At 44.0% G+C, this 22,877-nt stretch overlaps 1 protein-coding gene across 1 annotated transcript in view; it reads right to left on the bottom strand.

The window, feature by feature from the left end:
• Window positions 1-15,316: 15,316 nt before the first annotated feature.
• The window catches only part of LOC141103501 (occludin-like), a 143,227-nt gene continuing 135,666 nt past the window's right edge, over window positions 15,317-22,877 (bottom strand). The window contains exon 9 of the mRNA XM_073593168.1: window positions 15,317-18,784. Coding sequence (XP_073449269.1) covers window positions 18,683-18,784 — 102 coding nt within the window. The 3' untranslated portion in view covers window positions 15,317-18,682. The remainder of the gene's footprint in view (window positions 18,785-22,877) is intronic.

Genomic DNA, 22,877 nt, shown 5'->3' on the forward strand with positions numbered 1-22,877 from the left:
CAGATTATCCCACCTGAGCTGTGGATCTCTGAAGAGTTACCATGGGCCTCTTGGCTGCTTTTCTGAATAATTCTCTCCTTCCCTGGCCTGTCAGTTTAGGTGGACGGCCATGTCTTGGTTGGTTTGCAGTTGTGCCATACTCTTTCTATTTTTGGATGATGGATTGAATAGTGCTCCGTGAGATGTTCAAAGCTTGGGATATTTTTTTTATAACCTACCCTGCTTTAAACTTCTCCACAACTTTATCCCTGTTCTGTCTGGTGTGTTCCTTGGCCTTCATGATGCTGATGGGCAGGAACAGCAAAATAGGGATACACTCTCAGGACCCACATCTTTTATGATTACAAAACAGACAATTGGGAAAGCTTGGAAAATGCTGGTTCTCATCTTCAACAAAGTGAAATGGCGGATACACAGCATGCTAGTAAATGAAAAACTTATGGCGATTCTGACACTCATGACAAATTTCTATGTCTGGCAACCTTGGTTAGACCAGTTTCCAGCTATGTTGCCACCCACATATTTTGTTGAGCTATAATATATCCCATTATGATGAGTGTGTTACACCTACCATGGGTCCCCTGGGGCATAATATCCTCCTGCCCCCCCCCCCCCCCTTTTTTTCTGCCCTACTTTTTCTCTGCCCTACTAATATCCCTCTCCTTATATAACCAAACACACTATTCTACGCAAAGCTATATGTCTGTATCCGAATGCAACAAAAGATCATGTGATCTTAACTGGATTTCCTTTCAGGGGTATTTACTCACACCAACCTCAAATACTGCTATAGATCTAATCTCTATGTTGCTCCACTGTTATCCAGATCTACAGTGAAGATAGTCACCATGTACCTTAACTGCTGTTAGGTGCATCCATTGCTTTTTTGCAGAGATAACTGTTTTCATTTGTATGGATGAGCACTGATGTTGCCCTGATGAGGCACGAATGAGCACTGATGTGGCATGGATGAGGCACAGATGAGCACTGATGTGGCATGGATGAACACTGATGAGCACAGATGTGGCATGGATGGGCACAGATGAGCTCTGATATGGCATGAATGAAGCATGGATCGGCACGGATGAGCACTGATGTGGCATGGATGGGCACGGATGTGGCATGGATGAGCACTGATGTGGCACGGATGAGCACTGATGTGCCATGGATGTGGCACGGATGAGCACTGATGTGGAAATCTTCAGTGTGGAATGTTGAAGATTTATGAACTATGATTTAATTTAGCTCATGCATATGCTAACACTGGTATTGAGGAAGTGTTGTCACCCCTAAAAATTAGTAAATATACAATGCCTTGAAATCCCTTGAAATTTTCCACATTTTGTCATGTTACAACCAAAAACGAAAACGTATTTTATTGGAATTTTATGTGATAGACCAACAAAACTAAAAAGCGTGGCTTGAATTTGTATTCAGCCCCTTTTACTCTGTTTCCCCTTACTAAAATCTAGTGGAACCAATTGCCTTCAGAAGTCACCTAATTAGTAAATAGAGTTGACCCGTGTAATTTAATCTCAATATAAATACAGCTGTTCTGTAAAGCCTTCAGAGGTTTGTTAGAGAACCTTAGTAAACAAACCGCATTATGAAAGCCAAGGAACACACCAGACAGGTCAGGGATAAAGTTGTGGAGAAGTTTAAAGCAGAGTTAGGTTATAAAAAAAATATCCCAAGCTTTGAACCTCTCCCAAAGCACTGTTCAATCCATCATCCAAAAATAGAAAGAGTATGGCACAACTGCAAACCAACCAATACATGGCCGTCCACCTAAACTGACAGGCCAGGGAAAGAGAGAATTATTCAGAAAAGCAGCCAAGAGGCCCATGGTAACTTTTCAGAGATCCACAGCTCAGGTGGGATAATCTGTTCACAGGACAACTATTATGCCGCCTACACACGGTCGGACTTTTCGTCTACAAAAGTCCGACAGCCTGTCCGACAGACTTCCGGCGGACTTTCGGCGGACTTGCAGCAGACTTTCTAACGAACGGACTTGCCTACACACGACCACACAAAAGTCCGACGGATTCGTACGTGATGACGTACACCGGACTAAAATAAGGAAGTTCATAGCCAGTAGCCAATAGCTGCCCTAGCATGGGTTTTTGTCCATCGGACTAGCACACAGACGAGCGGATTTCGGGTCCGTCGTAGTTACGACGTAAAGATTTGAAGCATGTTTCAAATCTAAAGTCCGTCGGATTTGAGGCTGAAAAAGTCTGCTGAAAGTCCGGAGAAGCCCACACACGAACGGATTACCAGCCAGCTTTAGTCCGTCGGCGTCCGTTGGACTTTTGTAGACGAAAAGTCCGACCGTGTTTACGCGGCATTAGTCGTGCACTCTAAAAATCTGGCCTTAACGGAAGAGTGGCAAGAAGAAAGCCATTGTTGAAAGAAAGCCATAAGAGGTCCCGTTTGCAGTTTGCGAGAAGCCATGTGGGGGGACACAGCAAACATGTGGAAGAAGGTGCTCTGGTCAGATTAGACCAAAATGTAACTTTTTAGCCTAAAGCCACGTACACACGAGCGGAATGTCCGACAGAAAAAGTCAGACGGAAGCTTTTCATCGTCTATTCCGATCGTAAGTGTGCCTCATTGGACTTTTTTTTTTTTTTTTCGAAAATTCTGATGGACCTAGAAATAGAACATGTTCTAAATATTTCCGACGGAACCAATTCCTATCGGGAAAACCGCTCGTCTTGTATGCTGTTCCAACGGGCCAAAAATTATGCTTGCTCTAAAGCAAGTACGAGACGGAAGCTATTGGCTACTGGCTATTGAACTTCCTTTTTCTAGTCCCGTTGTACGTGCTGTACGCCACCGCCCTCTGGATGGTCGGACTTTGGTTTGACAGTGTGTAGGTAAGACCGCTTGAATGGAATTCTGTCGGAGAAACCTTCAGAGTTTATTCCGACAGCAAAGCCAGTCGTGTGTATGTGGCATAAAAGCAAAACACTATGTGTGGCGGAAAACTAACACTGCATATCACCCTGAACACACCAACTCATCATGATACATGGTGGTGGCAGAATCATGTTGTAGGGATGCTTTTCTTCAGCAGGAACAGGGAAACTGATCATAGTTGATGGAAAGGTGGATGGAGCCAAATATAGGACAATCTTGGAAGAGAACCTGTTAGAGTCTGCAAAAGACTTGAGACTGGGGCGGAGGTTCACCTTCCAGCAGGACAACAACCCTAAATATACAGCCAGAGCTATAATGGAATGGTTTAGATCAAAGCATATTTGTGTGTTAGAATGGCCCAGTCAAAGTCCAGACTTAAATCCAATTTAGAATCTGTGGCAAGACTTGAAAATTACAAAGTATTGACTCAGGGAGGATGAATACAAATGCATGCCACACTTTTCAGATATTTATTTGTAAAATATTTTAAAAAACGTTTATCATTTTGTTTCCACTTCACAATTATGTGCCACTTTGTGTTGGTCTATCACACAAAATCCCAATAAAATAAAGTAACATGACAAAATGTGGAAAATTTCAAGGGGTATGAATACTTTTTCAAGGCACTGTATATGTTCACAGTTAACAAGGTGATTTTATCACTTATAGAACAGCAGCTACTACTGATTCTTTGATTTTTGTACATGGTTTTGTATTCAATTCTAGCATGGGTACTCTTTTTATGCAGGTAACTGAAGGTTGGAGGTGAAAAGGCAGCAGGACGTCGGTGCCAGGAAGTGGGAGGCTGTATTAACAGGTCCTCAGTGCGGACTGGCAGTATTATGTAAGGCTGCTGCTGCCTGCAATGCACATGTTTGTACCTGCCAGCCATAAACATTTATTCTGCATTATAGTGGCAGCTGCCAGAGAGTAGGAAACAGCTAAGGAGCTGCCTACAGCCCTGACCATTGTTACACACCACCGACTGATGCACTGTACATCTGAGCTCTGCTTGCATTCTACTGACCCTGCGCCCTGTGTTACTACATACCTTTGAATTCTGACCCCTGTCCTCTACCCTGATGACTGCATCCTCTGCACTACTGACCCAATCCTCTGCCCTGCTGACCCCATAATCTGCCCTATGAACTGCTGAACCCTGTACTCTGCCCTACAAACTACTGACCTCTGTACACTGTCCTACATACTCCCTCATCAGACTTGAAGGAGTGACCAAACATGAAAAAATTGTAAATAAAAGTGAATGGCAAGTTTATCATGAAGTTATTGTAGCACCCTCTACTTAGGTAGGTGCTAGAGGTAGATTATTGATGAGTGCAGGTGCATTTAGGCAGGCCTAGGTGGAAGCTAGGCCTGTTTGTTTTGATCTGTGTGGGCTGGGAGTGGATCAGTGTAGGCTGGTGACTCATAGATAGCATAATTTCTTGGTTACCTTCATCCGGCTTCTAGAGGAATCTAAAAGAGAGGAGGGGAAGAGAGGTGGAGTTGTCTGAGGTGTTTCAGGGAGCCCTGACCAATCCCCAACTAGGATTGGCAGGGGCAGGCCTCCTTGATATACTCAGGGTCAGCCCAGCTGGGGGAGTTGTTGTGTGGAAGAACTGAGAATGGAGTACTAGGCTGTCTGGGCCTTTGAGGCCATTTCCCAGTCGGGGGGGGGGCTGACCTTGGGCCTGGGACTCGGGTGCAGGAAGGATCCACTCAAGAATGCACAAAGTATCTGGACAGGAGGGAGGCACAGAGAGGAGTAAAAGAGGACAGCAGGAGCTAGTACTGCCGGGCAAGTCTTCAGGAGGTAACCACCGGTGTGTGTGAGGCCAGGAGAGACGGTGAGTGACAGGCACAGTCGGGAGGACTGGGGAGGCATGCCTGAGAGGACTGTGAGTGTGCAATCTGGGATGGGTTCAGAGCCAGCGGTAAGGTCTGTGATGTCACGGGCAGTGGAGTCGGACAGCTGTAGCCAGGAGGGCTGGCAAGGCCTGAAGAGGGATTACTGGGAGCAGTAGTCCACCATAGGTCAGCTAGCACCAAAGACTTTTCTATTCCTATTTTTGCTACACTAAAGGGGCCCACAGTCCCTGCCTACAAATGGCAATTCCTAGGGCCTGACTGAGTCAGTGTTGGGCCTAACCATGTGCTGGCTGTGCCTGGAGTGAAGTGTTGTGCAGGAGGAAGTGAGAGTGATAATATGAAGGCAAGTGTTATGCAGGAGGTGTTTGAAGAACTGTCTTATACAAAGAGTGTACATAGTTCTGTCCCAAATTGACTGTTTCTGAAATTCTACTGGGCATCCCATATATTCCCATCCCTATCCAAGTTCAAATCTCTCACTAAAAACAACAAAAACAAGCATATGAACTGTTCATTGTCTCCAAGGTATTTGGGAGGTGAATGCTGGGCTGGGCAGGGTGACAGGTGCACCACAACTTCCAGCAGCCCTATACGGAGTACCGCTACATTTGGGAGCTCGTTCCGGGACCACCTGATCTCCTGTAACCTTCCAGCCGTTGCCCCTAGCAACCGTGGTTGAATGAACCGGGGAACTGTGTTTGTTCCACCAGTATTGAGGAATTGAACTCTGGGAAAGACTTGAGTGCTTTGCCTGCTATTCAGAATTGTAATAATAAGTGCTGTTGCCCATAGCAACCAGCAGGAGCCGTTACAAGTTGTTCCTGCCTGCTTACTCAGTGGCCTCAACCAGCGCTGGGGTGGACACTTATACTAAATCCTGCAATTCAGTGACTTTTCACCATGTGCTGTCACCCGTTCTGCCAATCCTGGACATTCCACACTGGATTACAAATATGCCCAGCGCTCTGCAAATGCTGGGCATTCTGAGCTTTTGCTCAGAACTCCTGCATTATTCAGTAAAGTGTGCCTGGAAGTGTCTTCCCGGGGTAATCGGGGTAAACCTGCGGATGCTTGCGGGCGGGACTGTGCTGAAATAGTACCCTTCAGTGAGACATTGGCTACAAACTTTGTTGTTGCTACCGGCAACCACCAGAAATTTCCCAGTTCCCAGTTGCTCGGGCACAGTCGGTGCCGAGCGACATGCCTGGACAAGTCCTGCTAGAATCAGCATGCCTGCTAACTTCAGTTTGTCTAACAAGGGGTTACAGCAGCATGCCAGGGGAGGGGCCTGCCTATCAGTTTCACAGATGCCAGCCTGTCTGGAAGCAAGGGCCTGGCCACGCCCTAGAGGAGACCCAGCATTCCCTGCTAGCAGACAGCACAAGGCGGAGGGAGCTTGTGCGTACCCAGAAATGACCTGGTTGCCTGATCCGTGGGAGCGGACACTGGTGGACAGCGGTGTCTGGTTGGAGCATCGTGGGGGATTTGCCCTTGGGGTGATTGATGGGATGGAGTGTCTGTGCCTGCTGTGTCCAGAATGCTGGATACCGATGGCGGTGGTCAGTGCATGGATCCGGTGCGGTCATTGTGGCGAACCGCTCACCCGGCTTGCATCCAGCCAGCAGGAGCCGCAGTACTACAATGTGGACCTGCACTCAGGACTGTGTCGCGTACATCCCGGAAGGCCGGAGCGGGCCTGGAGTCATCGCCGAAAGGCGGGGTAGAGTCTAAGCCTGGTGAATCCCCTGCGAACAATCGTGACATAGGCCTGCAGCCTGGTCGGGGACCTGGTAACTGTAAGTACTGCCATGCAGGAGCCAGATAATGTCCCTGAAATGCCAGCTGCTTCTTTGTCCCTTGCTATCCCTATCTGGAAGGAGCCAGTGCTGGAGGGAAGTACGCCCTCAGGTGAGCCAGAAGGGCAGGGCCATAGCTTGGGATTCCCCCAGATTTCAAGTGGAGTTCGGGTCCCTGGAAGAGAAAGCAGATTGGTCATTCCACAGCAGCTCGTAGGAGGAATGGGAGATAGGAGGCTCCCAGGTCCAAGAAATCCAGTCCGAGGTGGTAAATGAGATCTGGCTATGGGAGCTGAAGAAGCTGCAGGAACCCCCATCAGTAGCAGGCAACTTTTCCTGAACAGACCCTCTACCACCCAGACCAGAGCAGCGGAATACAGGCAGTGGGTCAAGAGGTCCCTGGATGCTTGTGTCCCTGGAAAAAGAAAGCCCAGAGAGCTGCCCAGGTTTTCCCAGTTCCAGAGGGAGGTTCAGCGCAGAGTTGCTCTGGAGTGGGGTCTGAACTATCCCTATGTTCCTCCCGAGACCATGGACGTCATCGAGAGCTACCCGGGGAGAGTGGGAGGATGACTTGGTCTGAGAATATTTGCTTATCCCCAAACCTTTGTGGGTGCCAGAGAGCAAGACCAGGGCCCGCTTTAAGGACATTCAGAGTGAGTGGCGGCTGAGGAGAGCAATTTACAAGGATCTGGTGCTCATTGCCAAGGCAGGACGGCCTACAAAGAGCCTCCATTCAGGAGGCAGGGGGAGGCCGAAAGAGGTTGCCGACCCTCATTTCTATGCCTAGGAGACTGTGAGGAGTTACAGCTGGCATGGAGATCGTACGCATGAACTGCTTGGAAGTAGCAGAATGTGTTCCTCTTTTCTCCTGATTTTTCTTTTGCAGGATCAGACCAGCCTGCCATCCTGGGTGTACCCAACTGACAAACAGTTTCCCTTGTTGCAGGGGCATTAAAAGGGTGAGACCTGATCTTACAGAGCCTGTTTGTCCAGGGAGGGGCCTCTCTCATCAGGAACTCCGGAGAAGAACTGTCCACCTTGCATATATGTTTTTTTTTCTTCCCCATTGTTTCTGTCAGCAGGTTATGACCCCCTCCTGACAGAACAAACAGGAAAAAATGTGTGTGGTGGACTGAGTTTCTTTTATTTCTGTCGGCAGGATGCTAACCCCCTCCCGACAGTAATTGTGTACAGTGTATAGTTATATCTGAGTGTAGGATGTTGTTATATTTCCCTTTTGTCTTCTCTTAGGATCTTCTGGGATGGGACGGCTGTCCATCCCCTCCGGCTGGAGACAAGAATTTCTTGCGGGCAGAGTATCTTTCTTGTGGGAGAGATGCTCTGGCTCAAAAATGTATAATTGTGTGATGTTGATGTCAGCTACAGGGGCTGTAGTTAGGAGTGTACAGTGATGTGAATACTGTAAATACCTACAAGATTTGTACCTCTATTTTTGTACGTAATTTATTTGAGGGCCCAGGAGCCATTTTTTGTAAATTTCCCAGCTGAGGGACCAGCTGGATTCTGGTGGGGGTTGAACGTAGCACCCTCTACTTGGGTAGGTGCTAGAGGTAGATTTTTGATGAATGCAGGCACATTTAGGCAGGCCTAGCTGGAAGCTAGGCCTGTTTGTTTTGATCTGTGTGGGCTGGGAGTGGCTCAGTGTAGACTGGTGACTCACAGATCGCATCACTTCTCGGTTACCTCCCTTTGGCTTCTAGAGGATAATAGAAGAGAGGAGGGGATAGCGAGGTGAGGTTGTCTGAGGTGTTTCAGAGAGCCCTGACCAATCGCCAAGTGACAGGCACAGTCAGGAGGACTGGGAGTGTGCAGTCTGGAATAAGTGCAGAGCCAACGGTAAGGACTGTGATGTCACGGGCAATGAAGAAGGGCAGCTTCAACCAGGAGGGCTGGCAGGGCCTGAAGAGGGATTACTGGGAGCAGTAGTCCACCTAGGACAGCTAGCACCATGGCCTTTTCTATTCCTATTTTTGCTACACTAAAGGGGCCCACGGTCCCTGCCTACAAATGGCAATTCCTAGGGCCTGACGGAGTCAGAGCTGGGTCCAACCATTTGCTATCTGTGCCTGGAGTGATATGTTGTGCAGGAGGAGGAGAGAGAGTGATAGTCTGCAGGCAAGTGTTGTGCAGGAGGAGTTTGAAGAAGTGTCTAGTACAAAGAGTGTACATAGTTCTGTCCCAAATTGACTGTTCTGAAATTCTACTGGGCATCCCATATATTCCCATCCCTATCCAAGTTCAAATCCCTCAATAAAAACAACAAAAACAAGCATATGAACTGTTCATTGTCTCCATGAATGCCGGGCTGGGCAGGGTGACAGGTGTACCACAACTTTCGGCAGCCTCTACAGGGGTACCGCTACATTATTTTTTAAGGTCAGCTATATTTTTATTTTTACAGTGACGTTTGTTTTATTATATTTTTAGACATTTTCTTCGTGCCATCCTTTTTATTGGGGCCTTGCTAGTTACATAGTTACATAGTAAGTGAGGTTGAAAAAAGACACAAGTCCATCAAGTCCAACCTATGTGTGTGATTATGTGTCAGTATTACATTACATATCCCTGTATATTGAGGTCATTCAGGTGATTATCTAATAGTTTCTTGAAGCTATCAATGCTCCCCGCTGAGACCACCGCCTGTGGAAGGGAATTCCACATCCTTGCCGCTCTTACAGTAAAGAACCCTCTACGTAGTTTAAGGTTAAACCTCTTTTCTTCTAATTGTAATGAGTGGCCACGAGTCTTATTAAACTCTCTTCTGCGAAAAAGTTTTATCCCTATTGTGGGGTCACCAGTACAGTATTTGTAAATTGAAATCATATCCCCTCTCAAGCGTCTCTTCTCCAGAGAGAATAAGTTCAGTGCTCGCAACCTTTCCTCATAACTAAGATCCTCCAGACCCTTTATTAGCTTTGTTGCCCTTCTTTGTACTCGCTCCATTTCCAGTACGTCCCTCCTGAGGACTGGTGCCCAGAACTGGACAGCATACTCCAGGTGCGGCCGGACCAGAGTCTTGTAGAGCGGGAGAATTATCGTTTTATCTCTGCAGTTGATCCCCCTTTTAATGCATGCCAATATTCTGTTTGCTTTATTAGCAGCAGCTTGGCATTGCATGCCATTGCTGAGCCTATCATCCACTAGGACCCCCAGGTCCTTTTCCATCCTAGATTCCCCCAGAGGTTCTCCCCCCAGTGTATAGATTGCATTCATATTTTTGCCACCCAAATGCATTATTTTACATTTTTCTACATTGAACCTCATTTGCCATGTAGTCGCCCACCCCATTAATTTGTTCAGGTCTTTTTGCAAGATTTCCACATCCTGCGGAGAAGTTATTGCCCTGCTTAGCTCAGTATCGTCTGCAAATACAGAGATTGAACTGTTTATCCCATCCTCCTGGTCGTTTATGAACAAATTAAATAGGATTGGTCCCAGCACAGAACCCTGGGGAACCCCACTACCCACCCCTGACCATTCTGAGTACTCCCCATTTATCACCACCCTCTGAACACGCCCTTGTAGCCAGTTTTCAATCCATGTACTCACCCTATGGTCCATGCCAACGCACCTTATTTTGTACAGTAAACGTTTATGGGGAACTGTGTCAAATGCTTTTGCAAAATCCAGATACACCACGTCTACAGGCCTTCCTTTATCTAGATGGCAACTCACCTCCTCATAGAAGGTTAATAGATTGGTTTGGCAAGAACGATTCTTCATGAATCCATGCTGATTACTGCTAATGATATCATTCTTATTACTAAAATCTTGTATATAGTCCCTTATCATCCCCTCCAAGAGTTTACATACTATTGATGTTAGGCTAACTGGTCTGTAATTCCCAGGGATGTTTTTTGGGCCCTTTTTAAATATTGGTGCTACATTGGCTTTTCTCCAATCAGCTGGTACCATTCCAGTCAATAGACTGTCTGTAAAAATTAGGAACAACGGTCTGGCAATCACCTGACTGAGTTCCCTAAGTACCCTCGGAGTTAATGTTGTTTAAAAAAAAGGGCACTGCACCCAGTGATCTGCACCTTTGATCTCTTTCATGTTGCTCAGGTAGATCTCCACCTCTCAAAGGTTGCCTACCCCTGCTCTAGACACTTTTATACTTGCCTTGCCTGTGCTTCCTTGCAACTCTTCCTCTGTCTTAGCAACACTGCCCAACTACCCAACTACCCAGCAACACTACCCAACTACCCTTTATGGGGGGACATATCACTTGGTCCCCTGTGACAGTGATCAGGCCTAGCAGCCAGTCGCTAGGCCCAAGCACTGTCGCAAGACCGAGGGAATGATGTTACTGTTTCCCCCAGGTTGCTGACACCATTGATTTAAGCATTGGTTGTAATGGAGGAAGGTTCAGCGAGGAAGAGCAGACAAGGAATATATAGGAATATATATACAGTGGGGATCGAAAGTTTGGGCACCCCAGGTAAAAATGTGTATTAATCTGCATAACGAAGCCAAGGAAAGATGGAAAAATCTCCAAATGGCATCGAATTACAGGTTAGACATTCTTATAATATGTCAAAAAAAGTTAGATTTTATTTCCATCATTTACACTTTCAAAATTACAGAAAACAAAAAAATGGTGTCTGCAAAAGTTTGGGCACCCTGCAGAGTTAATATCTTGTACTGCCCCCTTTGGCAAGTATCACAGCTTGTAAACTCTTTTTGTAGCCAGCCAAGAGTCTTTCATTTCTTGTTTGAGGTATCTTTCCATAGATTTTCAATAATGTTGAGGTCAGGAGATTGTGAAGGCCATGGCAAAACCTTCAGTTTACGCCTCTTGATGTAATCCCCTGTGGATTTTGAGGTGTGTTTAGGATCATTATCCATTTGTAGAAGCCATCCTCTCTTTAACTTCAGCTTTTTCACAGATGGCATCAAGTTACCATCCAAAATTTGCAGAAATTTTATTGAATCCATTTTTCCTTCTACTCGTAAAATGTTCCCTATGCCACTGGCTGCAATACAACCCCAAAGCATGATTGATCCACCCCCATGCTTAACAGTTGGACAGAGGTTCTTTTCATTAAATTCTGTGCCCTTTCTTCTCCAAACGTACCTTTGCTCATTCCGGCCAAAAAGTTCTATTTTAACCTCATCGGTCCACAGAACTTGTTTCCAAAATGCCTCAGGCTTGTCTATATGTTCATTTGCAAAGTTCAAACGCTGATTTTTGTGGTGAGGACGTAGAAGAGGTTTTCTTCTGATGACTCTTCCATGAAGACCATATTTGTACAAGTATCTCTTTATAGTGGAATAGTGTACCACAACTCCAGTGTCTGCCAGATCTTTCTGGAGGGATTGTGCAGTCAAACGTGGGTTTTGAATTGCTTTTCTCGAAATCCTGCGAGCTGTTCTGTCTGATATTTTTCTTGGTCTTCCAGATCTTGCTTTAACTTCCACTGTTCCTGATGACTGCCATTTCTTAATTACATTCAGAACAGAGGATATTGACATCTGAAAACGCTTTGCTATCTTCTTATAGCCTTCTCCAGCTTTGTGAGCGTCAACTATTTTCAGTTTCAGTTTTCTAGACAACTGCTTAGAACAGTGGTTCTCAACCTTTCTAGTGCCATGACCCCTTGATAAAATTTCCCATGTTGTGGGGACCCCTAACAGTAAAATTATTTTTGTAGCGTGGGTTGTCTGCACCCAAGGCAAGACAAGTAATTTGCGCCCCTAATCCACGGAGTCCCTTCCACTCGTACAGTATTAAAACCCCTTATGGTACATTTTAGGATGTACCACTCTCTCTTTTTCTTTCCCTTTTATCCCTCTCTATCCTAATTTCTTATTTTTTCTTAACAACCCTCTCTCTAGTTGTCTTTCTTGTTCTTTCTCTTATTCTTTCTCTCCCTTTTTTTGTTCCTCCCCCTCTTTTCCTCTTCCTTCCATGTATTCTCTGTTTTTATTCCTTCTCTTACTCCTTAGTGGGGGGTGGGATCAGTGTCAGTGCTGGCGGGGAGTTCTGATCAGCCAACTTAGGTGCTCTTCATTGGGGTCATCTGCTGATCTGAGAACTGTAGTGGGGTCTTTTAATGGCAACTATAATCACAGCTAGTGTTACTCACTGTGTCTCCGGTTTCACTGTGTCTCCGACTTTGTGGTTTCTCATAGCAGTGACACCTATGCCGAAATCAGGAGATAGGGTCTCCCCCAGCCCCTCTCACTTTACATTTCTCACCAGTCAGCTGACCTCTAGTCTCTGCCCCCCCAGCCATGCCGTGAACTGAATGGGTGGCTGCGAAGAGGCTGAGTGGGCAGCCACAGGCTCCAGGAACTGCCCAGCTGGGCGGCCAAAAGCTCTACGAACAGCCCTGCTGGGAAAGGCTGGGACAGCAGTGCACGCTTCAGGAACAGCCCAGGATTCGGTGACCCCTGGCAAATCATCAATCGACCCCCGAGGGGGTCCCGACCCCCAGGTTGAGAACCAATGGCTTAGAAGAACCCATGGTGCTGATTGTTGGGGCAAGGTCAGATGAGTCTGGCCATTTAAAACCTTTCAGATTGACATCACCTGGTCTTCCCAGACGATGATTGAGAACAATCCATGACATTGGCAAGTCTCAGCTTTGCAAAGGGGGCAGTGCATGCTATAAATTCTGCAGGGTGCCCAAACTTTTGCAGACGCCATTTTTTTGTTTTCTGTAATTTTGAAAGTGTAAATGATGGAAATAAAATCTAACTTTTTTTGACATATTATAAGAATGTCTAATCTGTAATTTGATGCCATTTGGAGATTTTTCCATCTTTCCTTGGCTTCGTTATGCACATTAATACACATTTTTACCTGGGATGCCCAAACTTTCGATCCCCACTATATATATATATATATATATATATATATATATAAATATATATACAGTGGCTTGCAAAAGTATTCGGCCCCCTTGAACTTTTCAACCTTTTGCCACATTTCAGGCTTCAAACATAAAGATATAAAATTTTAATTTTTTGTGAAGAATCACCAACAAGTGGGACACAGTTGTGAAGTGGAACGAAATCTATTGGATATTTTAAACTTTTTTAGCAATTAAAAAACTGAAAAGTGGTGCGTGCAAAATTATTCGGCCCCTTTACTTGCAGTGCAGCAAACTCACTCCAGAAGTTCAGCGAGGATCTCTGAATGATCCAATGTTGTCCTAAATGACTGATGGTGATAAATAGAATCCACCTGTGTGTAATCAAGTCTCTGTATAAATGCACCTGCTCTGTGATAGTCTCAGGGTTCTGTTGAAAGCGCAGAGAGCATCATGAAGACCAAGGAACACACCAGGCAGGTCCGTAATACTGTTGTGGAGAAGTTTAAAGCCGGATTTGGATACAAAAAGATTTCCCAAGCTTTAAACATCCCAAGGAGCACTGTGCAAGCGATCATTTTGAAATGGAAGGAGTATCAGACCACTGCAAATCTACCAAGACCTGGCTGTCCCTCTAAACTTTCAGCTCAGACAAGGAGAAGACTGATCAGAAATGCAGCCAAGAGGCCCATGATCACTCTGGATGAACTGCAGAGAACTACAGCTGAGGTGGGAGAGTCTGTCCATAGGACAACAATCAGTCGTACACTGCACAAATCTGGCCTTTATGGAAGAGTGGCAAGAAGAAAGCCATTTCTCAAAGATATCCATAAAAAGTCTAAAGTTTGCCACAAGCCACCTGGGAGACACACCAAACATGTGGAAGAAGGTGCTCTGGTCCGATGAAACCAAAATCGAACTTTTTGGCCACAATGCAAAACGATATGTTTGGCGTAAAAGCAACACAGCTCATCACACTCAACACACCATCCCCACTGTCAAACATGGTGGTGGCAGCATCATGGTTTGGGCCTGCTTTTCTTCAGCAGGGACAGGGAAGATGGTTAAAATTGAGGGGAAGATGGATGCAGCCAAATACAGGACCATTCTGGATGAAAACCTGTTGGAGTCTGCAAAAGACCTGAAACTGGGACGGAGATTTATCTTCCAACAAGACAATGATCCCAAACATACAGCAAAATCTACAAAGGAATGGTTCACAAATAAACGTATCCAGGTGTTAGAATGGCCAAGTCAAAGTCCAGACCTGAATCCAATCGAGAATATGTGGAAACAGCTGAAAACTGCTGTTCACAAACGCTCTCCATCCAACCTCACTGAGCTCGAGCTGTTTTGCAAGGAAGAATGGGCAAGAATTTCAGTCTCTCGATGTGCAAAACTGATAGAGACATACCTCAAGCGACTTGCAGCTGTAATCGCAGCAAAAGGTGGCTCTACAAAGTATTAACGCAAGGGGGCTGAATAATTTTGCACGCCCCACTTTTCATTTTTTTATTAGTTAAAAAAGTTTCAAAAATCCAAAAGATTTCGTTCCACTTCACAATTGTGTCCCACTTGTTGGTGATTCTTCACAAAAAATTAAAATTTTAAATCTTTATGTTTGAAGCCTGAAATGTGGCAAAAGGTTGAAAAGTTCAAGGGGGCCGAATACTTTCGCAAGCCACTATATATATATATATATATATATATATATATATATATATATATATATATATATATTTATTATAAAGGAATGGGAGGAGGGGGCCCTTTGTATAGACACTCATTTTTTTCCTGCATGGACATGGTGACAGTGTCTCTTTAGCTGTATGCATAGAACATCTTGTCATGTGTGTACACACAACAAATAAACTGCAGGAGATGCTGTGATGGACAGTGTTTTATTAAACATAATAGAAAAAATGAAAACTAATACAATCATTTATGAATACAATATTAACAGTAATACACCTATGTATGTATGGAAGAATTACAAGCATAGGGACATTTTGATACTCAGTGTGATATGGATAATTATCCTAAATATTCTGGAAAGGTTTTTTTTGTTGTCATTTTGTCTTCATGGGTGATGTGATGTGACTCCAGACCATCAGGAGCAAATGTAATCAGAAAATATTGAGCGCTAAAATGCAAGCTTGAATCTGTGGGCAGGCCAGATAGGCTTGTGCAAAGCCGCCATGCCCCTTACAGCTTTACCAAGAGGAGCCACTGGTAGTTTTATGGTCAGGCTTTCGGTACTGGGATCAAATGAAAATCCTCCCCTGTCTTGAAAGACATCCCTAACACCAAGGTCTGTCAGACGCTGCTTTATGTGTCCCTTTTGGGATATTACTCCTTTCTTTCACTCTTTTTATTTGGTATCAGACACAGAATGTCAGGGGAAATATACTCAATACTGAGACACAGCAACCAAAACTATTTTACTAGTAGTTCAGGAAGAGGTTAGAAACAGTGTCAGCTTTTTTTTTGCTGTTGCTATTGTATCCCTATTAAACCCTAAAATACAAAAAATGGCAGACAGGCAGGATTTTTATGACAGAAGTGACACTATTGATCTCATCTGTCATAACAGCTTTTCACTGCCTGAATGCACTACACAGCATACATTTACATAGCTGCTCTGTGCAGTGGTGATGTGACAACCATGCGCATGCGCAGGAGTGATGTCATCGCAGACCAGCCAATCTGGCTGAACAGTCTGAACCTGGAAGGAAAATTGGGAGCAGATAAAAGTGCCAGTGACCAGCATAGGCACTGGAGGGGATAGTTTGACAGGTAAGTCTGCCATAATGTGTTAATATGAAGTGCATATTAGCACATTATGGCTAACAGCACCTAGGGGCCCATTTATAAAAAGTTGCAGAGTTTAATTCCACTTTAAAGGATAATTGCAGATTTATTAAAATCATTCTTAAAAGTTCCCTCCAAGTGTTATATTTAGGTACCCACATTCCCAATAGAGCTTTCCAGTGCAGCTCATTGGAAGTCGCACAGCCGCTACTTCAATAATCTCTTCTCCAGGCTATTCTTCCACAAACTTGTTCTGTGATTTCCATTCATGCCTATCGTAAGGCCATCCATTGTGGGCCAAGCATTGCTATCCTTTAACAGACAACTTCATCTCAATAAACTGTATAACCTAAAACACGACCCTAAGGAGGTAGCAGCTGCTACCAGTGAAAACAGATATGCAGGAAATAACAGCACCGAGATGCCAGCACCAAGATCTAAAGAGCCGACTTGGATCTACTTCACTTTGCATACTAGCCACTAAAACTGAGGTCATTATGAGCTAATTAAATTCTTGTTAAGAGTTTTTGTAATTTCTTGCTGTTAAGGTTTAGACTTTTAGGCTAACATTTCACATTAGCATTTCATTAGGTTGTCCTAGGCTCCAAGTATCATGACCTTTGTTGGATTTTGCACGCTTCCATGAACCATACAAATAAAACATGAATAAAAAGTTTACCTTAGGCAATGCTTTCCATAATCATTGTCTACAGTGGATTTTGATCAGTATTTACAGTATACAATCTTATATACTACCCTTTGATTTCACTTTGCCTTTCATAAGATAGTATTGGGCACCAAATATGGAAGCAACTATATGTTTACATGCCGGTGCAGCTGATTTTTTTTTATAAGATGATGAATTAATGATGAATGTATATTATTGTGATTCAGTGATTTGGTGCTGGAATGTTTAAAACATCTTAAACTATATATATTCTATAATATGTACAAAAACTTAAGAATGCTGATCTAAACAAAAATGTCCATAGTTTCTAATAACAGAGCTTTTTAGATCACAAAAAATGACCTTTAATAATTTGGAGGAGTGCTCTCTGTGCCCACCATTGACTGATATTACATGCTGAGGATTAGCCGTGGCTTCTAGTTAGCTAGTTAGGGAGACCTCATAAATACAGTTTTTTTGTTTTTTGCTGCTTATCTAAAATTCAGGTTTTAAGTGACCAGTTTAAGATAAATTATATAATTTATCATACTGTAAATCTGTAGTTTCTGCAAATACACAGTGGGAAATAGTCTGTGCAGAACCTCAAGCAATGTGAACGTTTAAAACGTAATAAATAATATAGAACTCTACTGACATATAATCACACACATAAGTTGGACTTGATGGACTCGCTGAAGTAAAAAGAAATGTACAAAAGTGGTTGTTGATTTGTCAGATGTTGACATTGAGGTGTTTGTGCTGTTAGGAGCCACCCTAAGTGGCTACTACTTTGACATTGTCACTAAAACAGAATATTTTTGAGACATGTGCCATAGAGATACATCTTTGCTTCTTCCTCCCCTATGATCATTTTTTAGACAATTGTTTACACCAGATGTGCCCAGCAAACATATGGGTAAATGCCAAACTTGGCTGATCATAGAAATACTTGATTCTACTTCGACTGCCACATCTTAAATCTAACATCCAGCATTGAGTGGCATTCCTCTTTATAAATGCTACTCCATAGTGGACAGGTTTGCATTGTGCTAAATAACGTATTCATACAGCTAGCTGTGTATGAGAGTTAAATGATGTAATTTGTAACGTATGATGGATTTAGATGTGATTATCCTATTTCTGCTGTAGAAATAAAATCTGCTGTATTGTGCATAATGAGAGCAAGATCTTGATTACTACTGACACAAGCTAATTATTGAAAAGACTTTGGTCCCAATTCATTTTTCTTTGTTAATTAAGCCCCCAACCCCACCCCACTTTTTCCATATTTTCAACAATTTGGCACTAGATCAGCCCCAACCTCCTCCAAAAGCAAAGCACACACCCACTCTCTGTCTTTTGGCTGGTTTCTTTCTGTTTCATAACTATACTGGTACAATATTACATCTAAAACTTGAATAAAACAGTTGACAAAAATAGAATTGAAATATTTCACCTGCAATTACAAATGTATATTAAACAAAGACAAAGGGAGGCAATACTCACACACTTAAGACTTACAGCAGTCACATATTTCAGCAACAGATACTCCTAAAAGCTGTAGTGAGCAACAATTACAACAGTAACTGCATTGGTAGTCCATATGGCTGTAAACAAGAACCTACTATTTATATCAGAAAATGTAATATCAAAATGTATATTGATCAGATTTTATCATAAAAAAAAATATTTTCTTTAAAAGTGAAAGATTTATTCCAGTGGTGTTGGTTGCCCTCTTGTGACTTTCTTTGGCATTGCTGTAGTGCTCTGTTTAATCAGCCCCTTCCTTTGTCATAAGCATTAACCATTCTCTTGATGTGAAACAGTTTGTTTCGGAGCTGTTTGGTTTCACTCTTCTTTGTTTGGTAATCAGGAGTCTAGATAATAAAGAGGAAATTGTTAATAGGCAGGTTTCAGAGTGCACCACTAAGGGATTACAAACCTACAACTGCAAGATTTAAAAAGTGTAAATATCCTGAATACAGGTTCAAGGTTGTAGCAATGATGGTGGAGAATATGACAATCATCCTCCATTGCCATCATTCAATCACAGAACACCTTGTATAAAAAGTACAGGATGTTTTATGAGTGCGAGCAAACCACATAGTCTTCACTGTATGCACTATGCAATTGCTGGAACTGTAAGTGTTTGTGCCGGAAGTTCAGCACCCACTATACTGTCAGGGCTGAAACAAACTAACAGTTTTAACTATTGCAGAATATCATGGGATGCACAAAATTAGATGTTATTTAATGGTACATAGAAAATGTGCAAAAATATGTGCATTCCAAGTGAACGAGAAGGTTACTGATTTAGCCGTACAGATACTACCATTCATACATATAATGTATAGTATGGGCTGCAAATTTTTGATGGGCCATATATTCAACCTGCAAACAATTTAGTTAGTAAGAATTTTCTCCAAAGTTAAAAAAGCAAAAAATAATAGGATTTTTATACTTACTGTAAAATCTGGACAGTGTCCAGTCTGATATCCCTCCAACTCTCCACATGCCTCAGTTTGTAGAGAAGCCGTAATAGGAATAAGCTCATAAAACACAGAGGGGTGAAATACATGTCCCTTAATGAACTCCAAAAAATAGATTTTATGGCAAGTACAAAAATTCTGTTTTATTTCTGGTTCATTCATGGACACAAGATTCAAGATAATTGGGATGTCCAAAAGCAGTCCAACTAAGGGGTGGGCAGCAGTAACAAAATACCATAACACCATATAACAAAACTAGAGGTGCCTGAATGACTTTACACCCAAAACTGGCATCAGATGGGGTTTGAACATCCAACTGTTTTTTTTTTTTTTTTTTTTTCAAAGAAGTTTATTGAAAATTTTCATGTATACAGGGTATAATCAACATGTAGATTACATATTATATTACAATGTTCAGAAATGAAAACATACATATTAATGAGGCAGGGTATCCTGTACTCTTCAACAAAGGATGTGTTCGCAGCTTCTCGGGAGGAGGATACATTGAAAGGTGCAATTTTACTAATGTCAGTAGGTAGTTGTCCATGCCATGCAAACTGAACTCTGCACCCGATCACCCGAGAGCCATCCACCCCTTGTGGGGGAACTTGCTGTGGATGGAGGGACGATCAGGTACCTTTGAAGTCAGGTTGGGCATAGAACGATATGTGGAGATTGCTAAGTCAGATTCGTTGCAGATTAAAGAAAGAAAGGGGTGTGCAAACGGCGGGATGAGGTGAGGAGGGAGAGGGGGGTGTGATGGGGGAGGGGGGTGTTGGGAAGAGGGGGTGGGGGGGTGTTATAGGGACGTGATCAAAGCATGTTCTTACTTTGGATCCAGGGGGTGCATTAGCACATGGAGTGTTTGGACTGTGGTGAAAGTAGGGGGAGTGTGTAGTAGCCCTCCCGGGGCTAGTGGGTTTCACGTGTGGCGAGGACGACCCGGGGTGTCAAGTAATTGGCGAATCGGTGAGATGAGGTTGTGAGGGGTCAGATCTTACGGACGAGGTGATGAGTTGGTGGGAGGTGTATTCTGGGGTGAGGATTGTTTATAGTGGAGCCAGCACGCCCAAGTGTTGTGAAATTTGGACGGGTTGTCTTTGGCCTGGCTTATAAGGTTTTCCATGTCTGCGATTTTGTCAACTCGATTGATCCATTCTTGTATGGTAGGGGGGGTAGCGGTTCTCCAGAGGAGTGGGATACAAAGGTTGGCAGCGTTGATTAGGTGTAGTGTGAGCGATTTTTTATAGGAGCCTAGTGGGGTCTTGGTGTGGTGAAGGAGGTATTGTGCGGGAGAAAAATCCGGCGTGTATGTAGTGATGTTGGAGATTAAGTGATGGATCTCCAGCCAAAAAGGTTGGATGACGGGGCAGTCCCACCAAATGTGGAGGAGGGTGCCGCGCGCTGAATTGCATCTCCAACAGGTGGAGGGTATCGTCGGGTGGAAGTGATGCACTTTGTCTGGGGTTCTATACCATTTAGAGAATAGCTTATATCTGTTTTCCTGTGTCGTGACGTTGATTGATCCTTTGTGCATGAGAGAGAAGATCTGGTTCCATTCAATGGGAGAGAGGTCCATAGAAAGGTCAGACTCCCATTGTCGAATCAGCCTGTCTTCCTTAATTGCATAGTTTGAGTGTAGAAGAGAGTAGATGGAGGATATTAGATGGCGCTGAGGTTCCGTACTAGAGCAGATAAGTTCAAAAGGAGAGAGATCTGTATGCCAGTAAGTAGTTTGTTTGTGGGAGGAGAAAAAATGTCGCAGTTGGAGATATTTAAAGAAAGGGATATCGTAGTCAGGGAGGGAGAGTAAGAGATCATTGTAAGGTAGGAGGGAACCATTGTGAAAGAAACTATGTGCTCTGGCTTTGAGCGTACGTGTATTAAGAGTGGGATCCTTGAGTTGGAGCCCGGGTGGGAATTCCGGGTTGATGTCTAGGGGCGTCATGGGACCAGTGGAAGGGTTGATTGAGAGTGTTTTGCTGGCCATTTTAAATACGGTGAGAGAGGTTCCTATGAGGGGATGTGTTGTGTATTCTTTGGGGATAGACGCAGTTCCTATCCATGGTGCGTTCTAAAGTGGTAAGTTGGCAAAGGAGTCTTCTAAAGTAACCCAATCCTTCGAGGGAAGGTGAATATGCCAGTCTACTGCCCTGGTCAGATGAGAGGCCCAGTAGTATTTTTGAATATTTGGGAGCCCCAGGCCTCCCAAAGGTTTAGGTAAGGTCAGCCTATCCCAGCAAAGACGTGGGGGTTTAGAAGCCCAGATGAAGAGTCTGCACATGTGTTGGTATGATTTGAAGAAAGAGGGCGGTAATTTTATGGGGATGGCCTGAAGGAGGTAGAGGAGTCTGGGGAGGACATTCATTTTGATAATTGCAATTCTACCCATCCAGGAAAAGGATCCCAAATGCCATTTCTGCAGATCACCTTGTAATGATGTGAGTGCTGATGCGAAGTTGCTCGCGTATAGGTCCTTCAAATTTGCAGGGATCTTAATTCCCAGATAGGATATGGCTTGTTTTTCCCAACTAAAAGAAAAATTGAGTTTGCACTGGGATACCATAGTGTGGGGCAGGGTGATATTAAGGGCTTTGGATTTCTCAAAATTGATTTTTAGATTGGAAATAGCCTGAAAGTGGGAGAAGTCTGCCAGCAAATTGGGGATGGTGGTGATGGGTTCGGTCAAGAACAGTAAAATATCATCGGCGTAGGCGGCCAGTTTGTATTGCTTGTGTTTAATATCTATGCCTTTAATGGAGGGATTCTCCCTGAGTCTACGGAGTAAAGGTTCCATGGTTAGAATAAAAACTAAAGGTGACAAGGGGCAGCCCTGTCGGGTTCCGTTGGATACAGAGAAGGCGTCCGACAGGGTACCATTAACTCGGATTCTCGCCGTAGGGAGAGAGTATAGGGCCATAATCATCTGTAGTATGCGGGGTGGAAGGCCTATCGCCCGTAACGTGGCTTCCATGTAATCCCAGGCCACCCTGTCAAACGCCTTCTCTGCATCAAGGGAGAGGAGGAATCCCGGGGTAGAGGTGGTAGAGAGCCAATGATGAATGTTCAGCGCCTTTGTGGTGTTGTCCCGAGCCTCCCTGCCCGGGACAAAACCAGCCTGATCTAGCGATATAAGGTTTGGGATAAGGGGTAACATGCGATTCGCTAAGGTTTTGGCGTATAATTTAACATCTACATTGAGTAGTGATATTGGGCGATAGTTTGAAACCAACGTGGGATCTTTGCCAGGTTTGGGGATGAGGGTTACATGTGCTTCTAGGATATCCTTGTGGGATGGTGAGTTCGGAGTGAGATTGTTGAGGGCTTTGGTGAGGTTGGGGATCAGTAAGGTCGGGAATGTTTTGTAGTAACTGACCGATAGTCCATCTGGGCCAGGGCTCTTGCCTGTTTTCATTTGTTTCAATGCTAAAAGGATTTCCTCCATAGAAAGAGGTTGGTCTAGGTTTTGGGAGTCGTTTAA

Source organism: Aquarana catesbeiana, linkage group LG01 (genome assembly GCF_042186555.1).
Source record: "Aquarana catesbeiana isolate 2022-GZ linkage group LG01, ASM4218655v1, whole genome shotgun sequence".
Classification (NCBI taxonomy): Eukaryota; Metazoa; Chordata; class Amphibia; order Anura; family Ranidae; genus Aquarana; species Aquarana catesbeiana.